General features: G+C 36.1%; 1 protein-coding gene across 1 annotated transcript in view; it reads left to right on the top strand.

Annotated features, from left to right (window-relative positions):
* Positions 1-19,414, top strand: part of NME7 (NME/NM23 family member 7) — a 248,899-nt gene that overhangs the window by 58,281 nt on the left and 171,204 nt on the right. Inside the window, exons 4-7 of the mRNA XM_010836690.1 lie at positions 1,714-1,824; positions 5,763-5,813; positions 7,322-7,529; positions 12,887-12,995. Coding sequence (XP_010834992.1) covers positions 1,714-1,824; positions 5,763-5,813; positions 7,322-7,529; positions 12,887-12,995 — 479 coding nt within the window. The remainder of the gene's footprint in view (positions 1-1,713; positions 1,825-5,762; positions 5,814-7,321; positions 7,530-12,886; positions 12,996-19,414) is intronic.

The following is a 19,414-nucleotide window of genomic DNA, read 5'->3' as shown; positions in this document are numbered from 1 at the left end:
AACTCCAGTACTTGGGCCACCTCATGCGAAGAGTTGACTCATTGGAAAAGACTCTGATGCTGAGAGGGATTGGGGGCAGGAGGAGAAGGCGACGACAGAGGATGAGATGGCTGGATGGCATCACTGACTCGATGGATGAGTCTGAGTGAACTCCAGGAGTTGGTCATGGACAGGGAGGCCTGGCGTGCTGCGATTCACGGGATCACAAAGAGTTAGACACGACTGAGCGACTGAACTGAACTGAGTGTGAATTTGCTCTATGACAGAGGGAGCTCAACCTGGTGTTCTGTGACAACCTAGAGGGGTGGGATGGGTAGGGGATGAAAGGGAGGTTCAAGAGGGAGGGGACATAGTATACTTATGACTGATTCATGTTGTTGAATGGCAGAAACCAACACAACATTGTAAAGCAACTATCCTCCAATTAAACACATAGTGAAAAGAAATGTTAGCAGGGTGTTTGCTAGTCATAGACGTTGTCAGGTGGGGGGACATTTATTTCTTTGTACGTGATTCATGCTATGAATAAAGTGTTAACAGAAGAATTTAGAATAATTTCCAAATCAATGCTGAACTGACTGCATGGCATACACATGTTAAAGTTTGAGAGACCAGAATCAAGGTGATAATATGTTTAATGCAACTTTTTAGAAAATTGTTATCTTTTATAAAATGTTAAGAAATAGAAGTGTTTTTAAACACTTATGTTTTCTTACATGGGCATATTTAAAATCACATTCTTAACTTTTTTTCCCCTCTAACCTTTTATTCGGAGAAGGCAATGGCACCCCACTCCAGTACTCTTGCCTGGAAAATCCATGGATGGAGGAGCCTGGTGGGCTGCAGTCCATGGGGTCACTGGGAGTCGGACAGGACTGAGTGACTTCACTTTCACTTTTCACTCTCATGCATTGGAGAAGGAAATGGCAACCCACTCCAGTGTTCTTGCCTGGAGAGTCCCAGGGATGGAAGAGCCTGTTGGGCTGCCGTCTCTGGGGTCTCACAGAGTCGGACATGACTGAAGTGACTTAGCAACCTTTTATTACTCTTTTTATAGATGGGGTACTAATTTTTATTTCCTTGGGGAAAACAGTAAACTTACATTGAATAAGTTTTTATTTATTTGTATATTTTAATTGGAGGCTAATTATACAGAGTGAATTGGAGCCTTTTATACAGAGTGGTGGCTCAGAGGTTAAAGCATCTGCCCACAATGCAGGAGACCCAAGTTTGATCCCTGGGTCGGGAAGATCTCCTGGAGAAGGCAATGGCAACCCACTCAAGAGTACTGTCCAGTACTCTTGCCTGGAGAATCCCATGGAGGGAGGAGCCTGGTAGGCTACAGTCCATGGGGTTGCAAAGAGTCGGACACAACTGAGCGACTTCACTATACAGAGTGAAGTAAGTCAGAAAGGAAAACACCAATACGGAATGTTAACACAAATATATGGAAATTAGAAAGACGGTAACAGTGACCCTATATGCGAGACAGCAAAAAAGACACATATAAAGAACAGACTTTTGGACTTTGTGGGAGAAGGCAAGGGTGGGATGATTTGAGAGAATAGTATTGTATAAGTTTTTAAGAGATTATTAGTACATTTGTCTTTATAATTTACTTTGAGCTAGGATTTTAATGGAAACGACCTCTGATTAAGTATTATAAGTAAAAACTGCTGAACTATTTTTATTTTTAAATGTATTTCCTTACAGAACATTAGCCCTGATTAAACCAGATGCAGTATTAAAAGCTGGAGAAATAATTGAAATAATAAACAAAGCTGGATTTACTCTAACCAAACTCAAAATGATGACGCTATCAAGGTAAATTTTTTGATCATTTTCAGTTATATAATGTCTGGTTCCTTTTTTAAAAAAAATTATCTTTCATGTTGTTGTTTAAAAACTTCCACAGAATGACAAAGAATAAATTAGTAACCTTATTAGAATGAGAAAATATAAGACAACAGGTAATCAGATGTGTAAATCATGATTGAACTCTAAGCAAGTAGGAATTGTCAGGTTATACTAATAACTATTAACTATTTATTAGACATTAATTCTTTATTTTCTTTCATAACCCCATCAGTGTTTCATATCTGTAATTTTTATATAACACATTGTATAGAAATTATAGAAGAAATGAATATTAGGTTATTCATATTTGACAAGGAACTCTTACTGTTGAGATTTCAAAAGTGATGTGTTTGGAAATGTTTTCGTTCCTCCCAACATATTATATGTGATTGGTAGATATACCTATTTACTGTTCTGAAAAGCAAGCCATTTTATTTGACCAGATATTTTCTAAGTTATTTAGTGAGAGTTAGACTTACTGTAAGGTAAGGGGATTAGTGTAGTTGTTAGGCAGGGCTGGACCCAGCAGTTTTGTTACTTACTCCAGTGATTTATGTTTGTTTGGTTAGGTGTCTTCTCACTGCTGTTCCTGGCTCTCTGTCCCATGGGACAGTTGCTTTTTTGTCTCTATCAGAACAGGGAAAATGGATAGCAGTAGAAATTCAATATTGAAAAGTCTGCTCCCTAGAAACGTTAACAAAACATGTTTAATTTTACCCCAAAAAAAGACAATTTGAAATTTTCCCCTATGTAAGATCTCTCAGCTTAAATATATTCTAGAAAGGCAGACATCTATTTCAGAGCTCAGAATCTAGACCCAGATTAGGTTGTGGCTCTGCACAACTTACTTCTGTTTCAGTTTCTTCATCTGCTAAATGGAGGTTATAATATCACCAATACTGTAAAGTTGTTATGAGGGTTATGTGAGCTTAATAAAAGTAAAATGCTTTGAAAAATTGTTGCACACAGTATGCGCATATAGGTGTTAGCTATTAGTGGTGGCAGTATAGTACTTACCAGTGCTGTCATTACTTAGTGGAAACAGAGGTCATGATCCTTATGAGCATAGTTAGATTTGTCCTGTTTCTGTTTGTATTGAAGATGCTAGCCCTTACAGCAGGCAGTGGGGCTGAATTCTGAGAGATGACTTTGAATAGTGTTAGTGACATTGAACTTTTTTATGTCTATATCAAACATTGGAGATGTAATCTGGCATCAAATTTCCCACAATAAAGCTGCCCCAAAAAACTTAATAGCTGTTTAAATTGTTCATAGCACCTCATACATCTCTATTAATATTACTGTCAAGTCTTGGATTTTACCTAACTTAAAAGTTAATAAGTTAGTGTGTTACTCTCTCAGGGATGCTAGCAGAAGACATGAGACTTCTGAGCCAGGGACACAGGGCTTCATTAGGTTCAATTAGCAGCATGAACATCATGTTTCTCTTGGTTCCCGTTGCCTTCATGTCCTGTGAGAATAATATGAGATGGGCCTGGGTGGATGTTGCACACACAGTTGATTGCATCACAGCTGAGGAGGGTTGATTGAACTCAGGTTACCCACTGTTTCATTAGCAAGCTGTAAACAAGTCTGCTCTTTGTACTAAGGAGACATGACCTCATCCCTCAAAGTCACTCACTATAAACATAACTCCAAGAAATGGCTAGGATAAAGAGTAGTTGGGGCCTTGCATTCTTGGCATACACAGTAAGATGTGTTAGGAAGGCAAGAGACCCACAGAGAAGTGTCTCCCAAAGCTTAAATCTTCTCAAAACTTATTTGCTCAAACGTCGGCTCCTCCCTCATGACGGTATCTGAAAAGCAGCAGCTGGGTTCCATTTAACTGTACTTCTAGTTCTCGGATCAGGGCCTGATTCAAAGTAGACACTAAGTAAATATTCCATAAAATAATTAATAGATCATTGTGAGAATGTTATGAAAACACAAGAAAACATAACAAAAAAAGAACAGAAAAGACTTCTGTAGGTGGTCATGCACTTGTTTCTCTCCATCTAAGCCTTTTAAGGGAGGAATTAAATACAAGTGATGAGAAAAAAATTCATGAACTCATTTTGGTTTCAGTGATAGATTTTGAATGGAAGTAACTATGGAGTCAGTGACATGTTAGAAGAAAACAAAATACTTTCAGTAATTAATAGTTTTCATTAATGTTAAAGATGATTTTGTTTTCTTAGTAGTTCTATAGAATTGGTCAGATTAGTAGTCTCACTGCTAACTCTTCTAAAATACTCCCCACTTGAATTTTTCAGAGTTTTTACCTCATTTTAGAATGCAATACAGATTATCCATATCAGTTTTGTGAATTCTTCTGCTTACCCACTAGAGTTTTTATTTTTATTTTTCTGAAGTTGGTAATAGAAAGGTCATAAGCAATCAGAAATTTGGGTTCACATCTCCTTCTCCTTCTTCCTTTACTAAATAGCATTTTGATCTGGATAAATTATGTAATCATGCTGAACTACATTATTTTTAAATGTAAAATGAAGATGATCATACCTATTTCAATATATTGTTGTGGGGAATAATAAAATTTAACATTGGCATATAATAGTCTCTAGAAGAATAAGTTTTCTTCCCCTTCTATGTCTTGGGGCAAATTTTCTTTTCTATACTTGTGTAGTATACTTTCATAATCTCTTCATGGCCAAAGAGAATATTTTAGCACATTTTGTTTGAATAAAAATATATCCTGATATATGAATTATTATATGAATTCATTATATGAATTAATTAATTTTTAATGGGCCCATAAGAGCTTAAAGCATCACGTCAAGCCCCTGGTGGCTTGAAAAGAATCAGCCTGCAATGCAGGAGACCTGGGTTTGATTCCTTGGTTGGGAAGATCCTGTGGAGAAGGCAATGACTACCTACTCCAGTATTCTTGACTGGAGAATTCCATGGATAAAGAAGCCTGGTGGGCTACAGTCCATGGGTTCGCAGAGTCGGACATGGTTGATCAACTAACATGTAAAATCTTAATGCACTGCATACTAAATTATCAAGCCTGAAAGTTTAATCCTTTGTTAGAGGATACTTTGCTATTTTAAAAAATTGATGTTGACATATGTTTGTCACATACTATGAACTATTTCAAGCCTTTGAGAAAACTGTATGAGTTTGAGACACTTGATTTGATTAGCTGAAAAGTCTAAATATGTGTAAAATTCCATTATCCTATTTATTTTCTCCATGGTCATGGGACTATAAAAAAGTAAATCCTGATTTCCACTGATAAATTCAGATTTCTGAATATATCTATATTATCCCTTTTTGGGGGGATGTAAGTTCAAGCATTAGTTTTTAATACAGTAATAACTAGTAAGAGTACATTGATGTGCATAATTTGTCAAGCAGTCTTTAAAAACACAAGTCCATAGCCTTTCTTTTGGAGCAATCTATATAAGAAAGAAAATTTTGACTATTAAATTAAAATTATAGCCTAAGCTCTCAAGTTAAAGCCTATAGAAGAAAGTAAAAACTTTTGAATTTTGTAAATATCTTTGCAATAATTAATATTTTTCTTTTCATTGATAAAGATTACATATTTTTTGATGTTCAACTTACGTGAACTTTAAAAAACAGTAATTCTTATTGGTCATATGTTAAACGTTGTTTTTAGAATGATAAAGATGCTAGTTAAAAGGAAGATAGTAGACTTGAACATGAACAGTAAATATTGCCTCTTTTATTCATTTTAATTTTATATCTTAACATAGATATGCATACTAGCAAAAATTTGAAAAGAGGGGGCATTTGAGCAGAATATTTGGTGAAAAGTCCTTAATTCTCATATGGATCAAATAGAGAATTTCACTATTTTATTAATATAAGTTATTTTCCTTACATAATTGTTAACTTTTGTCATTTTGATTATTTTATAGGAAAGAAGCAACAGATTTTCATATAGACCATCAGTCAAGGCCCTTTTTAAAGTAGGTACTGAATTCAAGGCTCATGTTGTATAATGGAGGATATTGTGGAAAACTAAAGAGTTATAATTTCACAATTCAAAAATCTGTTACCTGAGAATAATTTGTCAAAAAGTCCTTAGCAGGGACTTCCCGGTGGTGCAGTGGCTAAGACTCCGCACTCCCAATGCAGGGGGCCCAGGTTCAGTCCCTGGCCAGGGAACTAGATCCCATATGCCACAACTAGAGTTCACATGCCTCAGCTAAAGATCCTGCATGTCACTGCTAAGACCCAGTGGGGCAAATAAATAAAATAAAAATATCTTAAAGTCCTTGGCAACATCTTACAACTGCAGAGAGCTTTTTTTCTAAGAATTGGTATGTTTTTCCCCCTCTCCTTTTACTAGGTGAAAATTCTTTTTTAAATAAATATACTAAACGTTAATCAGAAGCAAATGGCATGAACTGTTTAAATTATGAGGAGCATAGCTTTCTTTTTAGATTTCAGTAGAATAAAAATAGAGTAATAATTACATTTATGTTGAGTATCTATTTGTGTTTTAAACTATTAATGGTATTCTCAGTGTATGTAAAACATTGTTCGTAGAACCCTTGTGTTAAATAAATTGTTTGATACACATTTTGCTGTTTGAAATATATCGACAAATATGTTAGAAAGTAAATCTATATTCTAAATATTTGGGTTGTATTTAAAGTTAAGTGAATATGGTGTACTTCATTACTGTTGACAAAGGAGAAGTGCTTACTTTTCTAATAATGAAGGATTAGCCAAGCTATGGAAAACATTCTAGTTGGTGTCCTGTACATAATAGTGTTTTATTCAAGTTTTACATAAGAAAATCATTATGTTATAGGTTATTTTAAACAAAGCATTATCAAAATATTCCCAAACCTTGTGTAGAATAGGCATCCATAATTCTCTTGGAAATTATTCTTCATTATAGTCTTTGTATATATTTGTATTATTACAGCTTCTAGTTTAATGTCTTGTATGTCACTTGACCAACTCAGTGCTTAGTGACTGAAAATTCATTGTCATTCTTTGAATTCTAATAAATCTACACAGAAATTACTGGATTCTTACTACAAATATATTCCAAGACATCACTCATCACTTTGTCTATTGAGATTTTATTTGACTACCATGTTAAATATGTTAAAATAAGAAGATTCTTCTGTACCTTTCAGAACAATGCAAAAAGCAATATAGATCAACAGTATGCATTTTAAATCAATGAAATAGTCTTAGTTCACTGAAACATTGATGCTTCTGCTAACAGTAATTGGTTTGACAATAGTGATTTGTAGTGACTCAGGCTACTGCAGGACACTCAGTTTATAAAAACTTTACCTTATCCATGTAAAATTCACTATGTCCAATAGTTCTGAGACAGTAATATTCATATTTATAGCTATGTGATTAAATACTCACATGGTAATATTTCTTTGTTAAGAGAGATGCCTTGGTTAATACAGAAATGAAGCAAATCAATCTTTCACCTGTTTCACAGTGAGCTGATCCAGTTTATTACAAGTGGACCTATAATTGCCATGGAGATTTTACGAGATGATGCTGTATGTGAATGGAAGAGACTTCTTGGACCTGCGAACTCTGGACTGGCACGTACAGATGCTCCTGAAAGCATTAGAGCCCTCTTTGGAACAGATGGCATAAAGAATGCAGCTCATGGCCCCGATTCTTTCGCTTGTGCTGCCAGAGTAAGGTGTTTCTAAACTATGTTAATTTGTTTTGGTTTTGCTAAATGTTTGATGTCAGAGTAAAGCATTTTGTCACAGCTGACTTAAGGTAGATTTATGCAGCTGATCTAATAGTAGAAGAAACCTTTGACCTTTTGCTTGTAATTAAACAGACATGAGTTTGAGCAAGCTCTGGGAGTTGGTGATGGATAGGGAAGCTTGGTGTGCTGCAGTCCATGGGGTCGCAAAGAGTGGGACAAGACTGAGTGACCAAACTGAAACAGTGTTTCAATGATATGTGTCCTTTGAGAACTGGCAACCTGGTCATCCTCTGAATAAGTTTCTCCAGTTAAAATACTTGTTGTCTTGTTTTGTTCCAAAGACTTAAATCACTGAGGCTTATCAGTAAATGAATTATTCCTGTAAGAATACCACTTTATGGAAAGTGAATATTCAAAAAGACATATTCTTTCTTTGACTCAGACTTGACACCATATTTTCAAGCTTAACATCCTTCCTTTTTCTACATGTAGCTAGTGTTTATGAAAGTTTTTCTATTAATAATTCTCATTTTAAATTTATATAAATAAGGTATTACTCCACTGGGTTTATACTGATGTTGAATTAATGAAATGCAAGTTAACTCTTAGCATTCTGAGAAGTTTCTCAGCTAATTTAAGATGGTTTTTAGTCTGGTCATATACAAAGTGGAATAATACTAGCAAGTTTTATGATATGAAAGTGAAAGTGTTAGTTGCTCAGTCATGTCTGACTCTTTGCAACCCCATGGTCAGTAGCCCGCCAGGCTCCTCTATCCATGGGATTCTCCAGGCAAGAATACTGGAATGGGTTGCCATTTCCTTCTCCAGGGGATCTTCCCAACCCAGCGATCAAACCTAGGTCTCCCACATTGCAGGTGGATTCTTTTAGTGCCGAGCCACTGAGGAAGCCCTTAAGTTTTGATGGCTGTGGAATATTCTCCTGCATGGATAAAGCATTTTTACTTCAGCATTTCCTTACCTTTGGATGTTTTGTTAGGTTCTAATTCTTTTCATGTTTGTAATAAGGGTGCACTGATCATGTGACTTCATATTTCATCAATATCTTGGTTTATTTTCTGAGAACAGATTTCATATTTGACATTAGAATATGTAGATTTTGGTAATTTTTTTTAAATGTCTTAAATTGAGTCCTTTACAAAAATGATATTTAAAATGACTGTGTGAAATTTTCAGAGACACCTGTAACTGGCAACCATTTATTAATGTATTTTATCATGATGATTAAGGATATGGGTATAGATTAGTCAAATGTTTTAGGAGATTTCACATGGGGTCTTATCAGCGTGAAATTTATGAAATGATATAAGTATATACTTAACAATTTGTACAAAATACAGTACAAAAAACTGTATACTTAAAGCTGATCAAATTGAGTCTGAGTTTTATTTTTTGGGAAAGTTACATATCTTTATCCTTCCCTGCTAGGTCATTTAGAGACATATAAAAGACTTAAAGTAATAGCAAAGAACCTCAGAAAGAGGAAAGCTTTATGCAGAATGTTTAAAGCAGCTGAAATCACAAATGAATATGAATTCTTTTGTTTGACATTATCAGTATATTTGTTGTTTGAAGTCTCTAAATTACTTGCCATATAACCATGATCTAGTAACAGGGTTCTTGCAAATATTAGCTGAATTAATAGGTGAGACAGATATGGCAGTCAGCCCAAGGAGAAAGAGAAAGCAAAGGCATAGAATCTCACTTTCACCAAGATATATTTAAGTGGCAATCTTTATATTTTTGCCTTAAATACATATTTATTCATATATAAATGAGTACTTGAAAAACTTGGGTTTTTATTTTTTTAAACTGAGCAAAACAGAGGTTGGGACAAAAATAATTGGTCAAATAATTGGTTAAACTAGAGTTGGAACATTCTAGCATTGCTTTTTACATCTGAAAGAGAAGTGATATTATAGAAAAAGTTCAGGACTTTGGAGTTAGTATGACTAGATTTTGAAACATGACTTTGCCATGTATTAACTCGTAAGGGCTTGTTCCTTAAGCCTTCTGAATGTCTTTTTTTCTCATTTGTTCAGGGTAGATAAATAAAAATTCTTCATATGTTAAATAAACTGCTTCTGAATTTCAATCATTCCAAAATGTTTATTGAGAAGCTATTGTGAACAAGGCAAAGTCCTGCTTCTCATGGAGCTTACAGCTCTTCTAATGTCAGATAATAAATAAACAGATCTATAACTCTGATGTCTACTGATAAGTGCTCTGAGGCAAATAAACCAGGAGAAGGCCACAGAAAAAGACCAGAGTCAGAAGGATCATATGTGGAGTGGAGGTGTGGAATACTATTTAAAAAAAAAATTATTTTAGTTTTGGCTGTGTCCGGTCTTAGCTGAGGCGTGCGGGATATTTTGTTAAAGTGCCCAGGCTTTCTAGCTGTGGCAGGAGACCCAGCAGTGGCAGCGCACAGGCGTAGTTGCCCCTTAGCACGTGAGATCTTGGTTCCCCGACCAGGGATCAAACCCACATCCCCCTGCGTTGGAAGGTGGATTCTTAACCACTGGACCACCAGGGAAGTCTCTAGAATGCTGTTAAATCTAGTATACTCAGAAAGTCCTTACAGTCTCTGGTTTGAGCAGAGATCAGAAGGAAGTGAGGGAGAAAGCCATGCAAATGTCCGGGGGAAAGTATTCCGGGAAGAAAGGGAACAATACAGGTAAAGATTCTGAGGTGGGATATTTGCTGTGTTCAAGAAACAGTGAGGAGGTGAGGCCAGTGATGCTGGGGCAGAAATAGCTTCATGGAAATAGGTTGAAGATTAGGTCAGGTGTAGCAAGGGACCAGGTCACATAAGGCCTTGTAGGACATCTGGGACTTTGAAATTTATTGGGAATAAGACAGGAGATGTTGGAGGGCACTGTGCAGAGGAGTGACACGATTTTTCTAAGTTTCATTTTTACTACTGTTAATAATGGACCAGTTAGGGTGGAGGGACGTGTGTTGTGGGAAAAGTTGGAATGGGAGGTCAGTCAGGTGGTTAGTGAAGTTGTTAAAGGGAGAGTTGGTTGGCATGTGGCATGGACCAGAGTGATAGATGTGGAGGTAGTGGATGGATTCTGGATATATTTTGAAGGATTTCCTGATATATGGGACAGGTGGAGAAGAATCAGGAATTGCTAGTTTCTTGTTGTTGTTTATTTTTGGCTTGTGCAATTGAAGTATAAGGAAAAAGGTGGGATTGAACAGATTAATGGGAGACAGTGGAAATGAGAAGTTCTGTTTTGGATGTTTTAAATCTGAAATGTCAATATGGATGTGTAGTTTAGGGCAGAAGTTGAGCTGGAGGTTAAAGTGTAGGAACCATCAGAATACAGAGAGCATTGAAAGCCATGGGACTCAAGGACCTCAGCAAGACAGTGGCAATAGAATAGTGACAATAGATAGTACTAGACCCCTCATGAGCACTTAGGGGTCTGCTAGATAGGAGAAAATCATTAAAGGAGACTGAGAAGAAGTGACTAGTGAGGTGGGGAGAAACCAAGTAATGAAAGCATTCCAGGATGAAGGCATCAATTGTGTCAAATGCTGTTGGGTCAGGTAAGGTGAGGTCTGAGAATTAACCAGGGTACATGGCAACGTGGAGGTGGCTGGGGATTTTCATGAGTAAACTTCCACAGAGTGAAAGCCTAATTAGTTGTAAGTTTAAGAGGGAATGGAAGAGAAGACAGAATGAAGACATCTTTTTTGAGAAGTTTTGTTGCAAAGGAAGCAGAGAAGAGGAGCTGTAGAAGGGCCCTGTCCTTACAGTTTGCAGTCCTCTACCATAGCTTCTTGTCACACTGGGTTTACTTCATTCGTTCATTCACTACCTACCAAGACCCTGTAGGTATTGGAGTTTTCACCTGTACCATAGGTATTTTCACCTGTACCATACATATTCTCTGAGAATATGTTATCAAAGCATCTAGTACAGCTCTGCAAGCAGTACTTGGTGATACTCATCAAGAAGAGTAATAAGCAAAGGCATTAATACAATAGAAAGATACTTGTCTAAGGAATGGAACATTTTAATTCTAAAGAGTCATTAATGCTGGAATCACTCAAGTATATATGCTACTATTTGAACAGTTCCTCAGATTGTTTTTTTGTTTTTCTGGCCGCACCGTAAGGCATTTTATATCTTAGCTCCTCAGTGAGCAATCAGACCTGCACCCCTGCACTGGGAGTGCAGTCTTAACCTCTGGACCACCAGGGAGGTCCCCCAAGTGGTTGTTTTAAACTGCATACCAGTGTGGTACCGTAACACATCCTATTATCTTTCAATTTTTAAATTTAGTGAAAGTGAGTATTTACTTTGAGCTCTTTGTTTTAGAGGCTGAAGCACCTACAAGGCTATGCAAGTTAGTTATTTTGGGGGGCAATTACCAAAATAACCACAACCTTGGAGAAGTATAGGGTACTGATGATTGGCAGCATCAGTAAAGGCCTCCTGGAGGAAGTGATCTTTGAAGTGATCCTTTACACATTAGCATGGTTCTTTGAGGACAGCCAGCTTTATAGCGAACGGTGGAGATAATAGTAGAAAAGCTTAGTGGCAGAGAAGCGCACATCTGAAAAAATGGTTAGTGTGGCCATCTTCATGGCCAGTTCAAATTGCTGGGTTGTCCTTTTAATGAATTATGTGCAAAGCAAATAGCACAACATGTATCTGGCTATAAAATAAGGTTCATGTGATTTGACTTTAAACTAGTACTATTTATATACATATATATAGTAAATTAATTTTAACTAACTGTAGCTCTGATTCTTGAATACTCATCTGTTTCTGTAAAGATTTCCTAATTTTTAACGGCATTTTAGACATTTTAATGAAAAGCTTTGAATCGAACCGGTGTCTCATAAACTGATACTTTGAATAAAATAGGAAACCTTATATTGATTACATCCAATATTCAAAATGTTAAGACATTCTCAGTTTTATTCCTGGGACAGAATAGTACATATTGTCATTGCTTTAATACTTCTTTATATGTTCTTTTTTAAGACTTAGAACAAGGTTCAGTTCATCAGTTAGTCTTTGTAAAAATTTTTAGGAAATTCAGGAAAGAATTTATATTGTGAAACTTTAAAAGTGATTGCTTTGTTCTTCCCTTCTCATATAATTAGCTTAGGAGTAAAAGAGATTGTATTTGGGTAGGACCCTATGGGGCCTCCCTGGGACAGTCACTTCCCCTATACCCTCTACTTTAGCTCCTCTCTGAGGTACCCTGATAGTAGTCTCTGATGCACATTTCCTGAGTCGTTTTACAGATGTATAACAAAATTACATGTGCCAAAGTCATTTCTCTGTGTCTTTAGGAAATGGAGTTATTTTTTCCTTCGAGTGGAGTGTGTGGACCAGCAAACACTGCTAAATTTACTAATTGTACTACTTGTTGCATTGTTAAGCCCCATGCTGTCAGCGAAGGTAAGTACTGTGTTAAATACAATATAGCCAATACATTCTGCTAATAGCTGAATTTGTTAATATTTGTTTTCTTGATATAGGTTATATGTTGAAATTAAAATATAGTTTTAATATTTCCATTCACTTTTTTGAAGGCACATGAATAAATGTCATGGAATATGAGGGCAAAATCTGAGTTTACATTTGTCTTTCTCTTTGTGCATTTCTAAAAGGTGTTCCTTGGGTTCCTGCTCATGCTTATCCTATTACTGATCTTGATTCCCTGACTTTTAATCTGCTTTCTCTTCTCCCAGCCATATACTGTGATTAACTTAATTCACTTAAACAGCACTTCTAATTTAAAGCAATGTCTATCAGATCTGCAGTATGCCCTTCCTGAGAAAGCTAGAAACTTCTTTTGGTTCTGAGTATCTGAAACAGTTCTTTCATATGTGTGTGTTTGTGTGTATGTGTGTGAAAGAGTTTGCAATTTTTTTTTCCTTTATTTTTCTTCATGTGTTTGTTTTAGTTGTTCAGTGTGTTTTTGTCAGCCATCCCAAATCCTTTTGGAAATGAGATGGGGTATAATTTAAAAGGTCATCTTTAAAAAACTGCAATATACTAAATAATAGATGTTTAAATAAATACTAAGTAGATACTATTTATTTATACTAAATAAATAATAGATGAATGAATGGATTTAAAAAATTTTTATATTCTAAGTATTATATGGGTTTAAATCATTTTTATTTTTTAAAGATTTAAACTATATTTCGTATACTCATATTTGATATATGAAAGTAGAGGCATATGAGTTCAAATAAAAAATTTTTGTTGAATCTAATCAGATGGCAGAATATTTTATTTAAACTTTGATATATGAAGGCATTTTTTATTTTTAAATTTCAATTTTAGGGATTTTTAAACCATTGTGAAATGCATAACTAACCCAATTCAGCTTAAGCTGTGACTATATATATATATATATATATAGTTTCAGGTCTCATGTTGAGTTTATTATTAGATTTACTTGGCCCCCTTCCACTGGCTGGTTTATGTTTCTTTTTCTATAATGATCCGATTTCCTGGTGCATTTAATTTTACCTGTGGTCTCTAAGAAGAGATTTTTTTTAAAAAGGAGTTGTTAAGAGAGCAGCTGAAATGGAATAACAGAATATTATCTTTTGTTGACTGTCCACTGCCCCAGAGAAGGCCAAAAAGGCTTGTTGATTAAGCAAAACTGAGTTTATTGCTTACTACAGTAAGGAGATCACACTTAGTGGACCTTACAATGGAGAGGTCATGGGCAGATAGTGTAGAATTTCAGGTGTGACCCTGAGAGATTTAAGATAGGTCTGTCAGTGCAGTGATATGATTGAAATGGGGTAAAATTTGTGATGTAATAGTTTAGAATTAGTAGAAACATTGAGGCAAGAATCTTAACCAAGTCTTAAAAGTATACAACTGTTTGAGTTATTTGCCCTATTGAAGGAATATTGTGAAAAAGAAACAGTTTGAATAGTCTGTTGTTGAGATAACTGGACTTTTGGGAGGTTCTTGAGCTAAACAGTGAAGTTATTTACTGATTTACAGTTTTATCTTTGTAGGCAGTAATTTCTTGGCACAAATGATAAAGTCATGTGGATGTAGGCGGCCTTGGTTCTTAGTATTCTAATTAATCTATATGGATGCAGTGATTCACTTCTAACTTATAAGAGAACTAGAGAAAAAAAGCTTAATTTGTGGAACAAATGGTGGAAATTTGGGTTATTGTAGTCTTTTTACCTAAGTAGATTGAAATATATTTTGTTATTTGGGACTTAGGATTTAAAAGGGAAGAAAAACAAGGTGAATTTTCTTGTTTTGTTTTCTAATTTATAAATTATGCAATGTGTTTGTCTTGATGTCCTTAGTATTATTTACATATAGTTAGTTTAATTCCATCGATAAAATAAATTATTTTTACTCTGAAATCAGGCTGTGTAGATTTGTATTCTGGCTCTGCTACTTACTAGCCATGGAAATACTGGATAAATTACTTAACCTCTTTGTACCTTGTTTTTTCATCTATAAAATGGGAATAATAGTATCCCTTCTTCACAAGGTAGTGGTAAGGTTTAAGTGCACTTAATGTAATGGTTGCATGACTAAATGATTAATTAAGTGATTAAATGTAGAGATTAATGTCCTAAACAGTGCCCAGAACTTAAAGTGCTGTATGTGTTAGGCATTATTACTCTTATGCTGCTGCTGCTGCTAAGTCGCTTCAGTCGTGTCCGACTCTGTACGACCCCATAGACGGCAGCCCACCAGGCTTCCCCGTCCCTGGGATTCTCCAGGCAAGAACACTGGAGTGGGTTGCCATTTCCTTCTCCAAAGCATGAAAGTGAAAAGTGAAAGCTAAGTTGTTCAGTCGTGTCCGATTCTTCGTGACCCCACGGACTACAGCCTACCAGGCTCCTCTGTCCATGGGAGTTCCCAGGCAAGAGTACTAGAGTGGGGTGCCATTATTACTATTATGATTACTACTATATTCCTACTACCACTACTACTGTTACTATCTTTTACTTTTTAAGTAAAGGTGAATGACACCTTAGAGACAAAGCAGTAGTTTAAAATACTAACAAAATCCAACATCCATCGTTCCCAGAAAGAAAATCCCTTTATTGTTTGAGGACCAAAATACTTTATTTTTTTAAAGTCTAAACTTAAGCCCATAAAGTAGGATTAATGCTTCCATCTAGTTGTTTTGGCAGCTATCAGCAATTACCTATTCCGATTGTCCATTACTGTTGGTATTGGGCAGGAGATGTTAACCAAATATGGGAGAGCTGCTTTTGCACTTGAAATGGTCAAGACATTAGGCTTTTTGATATATTAGAACCCTGAAGTTTTGCTGGAAATTTTCCTTTCTTTTAACAGATTACTGCATTAAACAATTTGCTGCATTTTTCATAACATTGTCCTCTCTGATTGTATGTTCCTCCTCAGTAAAATAGGATAGTTTAAGAACAGAATAGACATTATTCTGTGAAACTGTGTAGAAAATTCTTATGAAAGAAAAGTATATTGTGTAGCTCACTGTTGTGTTTTGGCTCTAAAAACTAACTTACTACCTAACAAGCGCCCCCCTGAATTTCGGCTGATTGAATTTGGTTAAGTTCCCAGCTTTTTGTGTGTTGGATTTCCTTCAAGTAATTCAGCATCTGGAATACTATGGAAGAGGCATGACAGTTTTTGGTATAGAGAGACTGGATTTACATATGATTTCACTTATATGAGGAATATAAAAAATGAACAACAAATGAACAAACAAAGCAGATACAGGCTCACAGAGTCCAAGAATAAGCTGGTGGTTGCCAGAGGGAGAGGGGTTTGGGGAGGTGGACAAAAAGGTGAAGGGGATTAAAAGGTACACATTTATAAAATAAATAGGTCAGGAGGATGTAATGCACACATTGACGAGTCAGTAACCCTGTAACAGCTTTGCATGGTGACGGATGATAACTCGTCTTAATGCGGTGATCATTTCGGAGTGTGGAATCAGTGTACACCTGAAACTAATGTAGTATTATATGTTAATTATAAATAAAAGGATTGGATATAACACTGTTAATCTCAGTTTCAATAAAAATTCTTGGAGTGGGCCCAGCTTTGCTAGGAGTTAGAGTTTTAAACTCTAAAACTCACAGTTTTAGAGTTTTATGATTGTTTTATCCTATCTGAAGGAGCAAACAGTTGAAGGGAATGTACAATAGGTTCATTGAACTGTTGTATATATAATACTCTGACTTTGTATGGAGCTTAGCATGCATTTTTGAAGCACAAAATTAAGGTATTGAAAATATCTAATGAATTGGTAAATTATGGGGACTTTCAATGAAGTCATCAATCTTTCACTTATAAGGAATCTCAAGAGTTCTGTTAGTTCCTACTAAAGAATCCCAGTCTTCAAGAAGGATTGCTTTTAATGGTCCTAACAAAGTAGTTGTGCATTAGGCTACTGAAAACCTTTTAGAAATAGTGAAATTTGCCTGCTAATATGTTCCAACATCTAATACCCTTTAGAAGGAAATGAGAGCTCCTAGGATTGTCAGTTGTAATGTCTTGAGTGAGGGCAGAGAAGAAAGTCTCCTCAAATCTTGTTAATGAGACTGTTAGAAATTAAGTATAGAACAATAATAGTTTTTATTATTAACACTAATTGTAGTTCATGTTTATGGAATGATAAGTACTTTACATGAATTATTTAATTCTTAAAACTGTGAGGCTAGGTATTATTTGAAATGCATGCCACAGAGGAAGAAACCTAGGCAGTGAGATGTTAATAACTTGCCAAAAGTCCTACAACTCTTAGGTGGTAGGGTTGGGATATGAACCAAATTTGTCTTCTTTTTATCACATTATACGGTCCTGCATCTACATGGGTTATCACTTAGACACTATAAATCCCCATCATCAAGTTTGATTATTAACCCCATTTTACTGATGTGGAATCTAAGAATTAGAAAGGGGTAGGTTATAACTTGAAATCCAGGGCTCTTTGATTCCACAGCTGGAATTATTTGTGATATTTGTGGTACTCCATGAATATTGAGATCAACTAATTGTGGAAAGCCATTTCTAATAGGTATGAAGGGTAATCTGAATATCTTAAACATAGTTTTAAAAAACTTAATTGGGTGGAAAATACTTATAGTTTAAGATGGAACTTGGAGAAATGAATGCTGTTCTGGTCAAGGTAATGGTTAAGAGATGAATGCTGCTGCTAAGTCACTTCAGTCGTGTCCGACTCTGTGCGACCCCATAGACAGCAACCACCAGGCTCCCCCATCCCTGGGATTCTCCAGGCAAGAACACTGGAGTGGGTTGCCATTTCCTTCTCCAATGTGTGAAAGTGAAAAGTGAAAGTGAAGTTGCTCAGTCGTGTCCTACTCTTAGTGACCCCATGGACTGCAGCCTACCAGACTCCTCCATCCATGGGATTTGCCAGGCATGAGTACTGGAGTGGGGTGCCATTGCCTTCTCCGTAAGAGATGAATAACAAGTTCTTAAAAACTGTAAATTTAGAATAGTTTCTTAAAATTTTTCAGTTAAATGGGAATAATGCTTTTTGTATTTCTAAAGATGTTTAATTTGATTACAACAATCATTGTTCTTTTTAACTGTTTTTATTTTCATTTTAAAATCAATTTTTATTGGAGTATAGTTGCCTTAGGCTTCCCTGATAACTCAGTTGGTAAAGAATCCGCCTGTAACGCAGGAGACCCTGGTTTGATCCTTGAGTAGGGAAGATCCCCTGGAGAAAGAAAAGGCTACCCACTGCAGAACTCTGGCCTAGAGAATTCCATGGACCGTATAGCCATGGGGTCATAAAGAGTCGGACATGACTGAGCGACCTTTACACACACAGAGTTGTCTTACAAGTTGTATTAGTTTCTGATGGAGCAAAGACAATTAGTTATTCATATATATATATCCCCTCTTTTTTATATTTCTTTCCCATGAGGTCACCACAGAACACTGAATAGAGTTCCCTGTGTTATACAATGGGTTCTCATTAGTTGTCTATTTTATGCATAGTGTATATATGTCAATCCTGATTTCCCAATTAATCTCACCACCCCACCCCTGACCCTTGGTATACATATGTTTATTCTCTATATCTGTGTCTCTATTTATGCTTTGTAACTAAGTTCATCTGTACCATTTTTCTAGATTCCACATATAGGTGATATTATATGATGCTTGTTTTTCTCTTTCTGACTTCAGACTGTATGACAGTCCCTAGGTCCATCCATGTCTCTGCAGATGGCACAATTTTGTTTCTTTTTATGCCTGAGTAATATTCTATTGCCTCTATGTAAGGCTGGATACTGTAAAACTCTTAGAGGAAAACATGGAAAACATTCTTTGACATAAAATGGCAGCAAGATCTTTTTTGACCCACCTCCTAGAGTAGTGAAAAGAAAAACAAAAATAAACAAATAGGACCTAATTAAATTTAAAAGCTTTTGGCACAGCAAGTTCAGTTCAGTTCAGTCACTCAGTCGTGACCAACTCTTTGTGACCCCATGAATCGCAGCACTCCGGGCCTCCCTGTCCATCACCAACTCCCGGAGTTCACTCAGACTCACGTCCATCGAGTCAGTGATGCCATCCAGCCATCTCATCCTCTGTTGTCCCCTTTTCCTCCTGCTCCCAATCCCTCCCAGCATCAGAGTCTTTTCCAACGAGTCAACTCTTCGCATGAGGTAGCCAAGGTATTGGAGTTTCAGCTTTGGCATCATTCCTTCCAAAGAAATCCCAGGGCTGATATCCTTCAGAATGGACTGGTTGGATCTCCTTGCAGTCCAAGGGACTCTCAAGAGTCTTCTCCAACACCACAGTTCAAAAGCATCAATTCTTCAGTGCTCAGCTTTCTTCACAGTCCAACTCTC

This window comes from Bison bison, unplaced genomic scaffold, assembly GCF_000754665.1.
Source record: "Bison bison bison isolate TAMUID 2011002044 unplaced genomic scaffold, Bison_UMD1.0 scf7180017864064, whole genome shotgun sequence".
Lineage (NCBI taxonomy): Eukaryota > Metazoa > Chordata > Mammalia > Artiodactyla > Bovidae > Bison > Bison bison.
The sequence above is the reverse complement of the archived record's forward strand: the minus strand, read 5'-3'. Positions and strand labels throughout refer to the sequence as shown.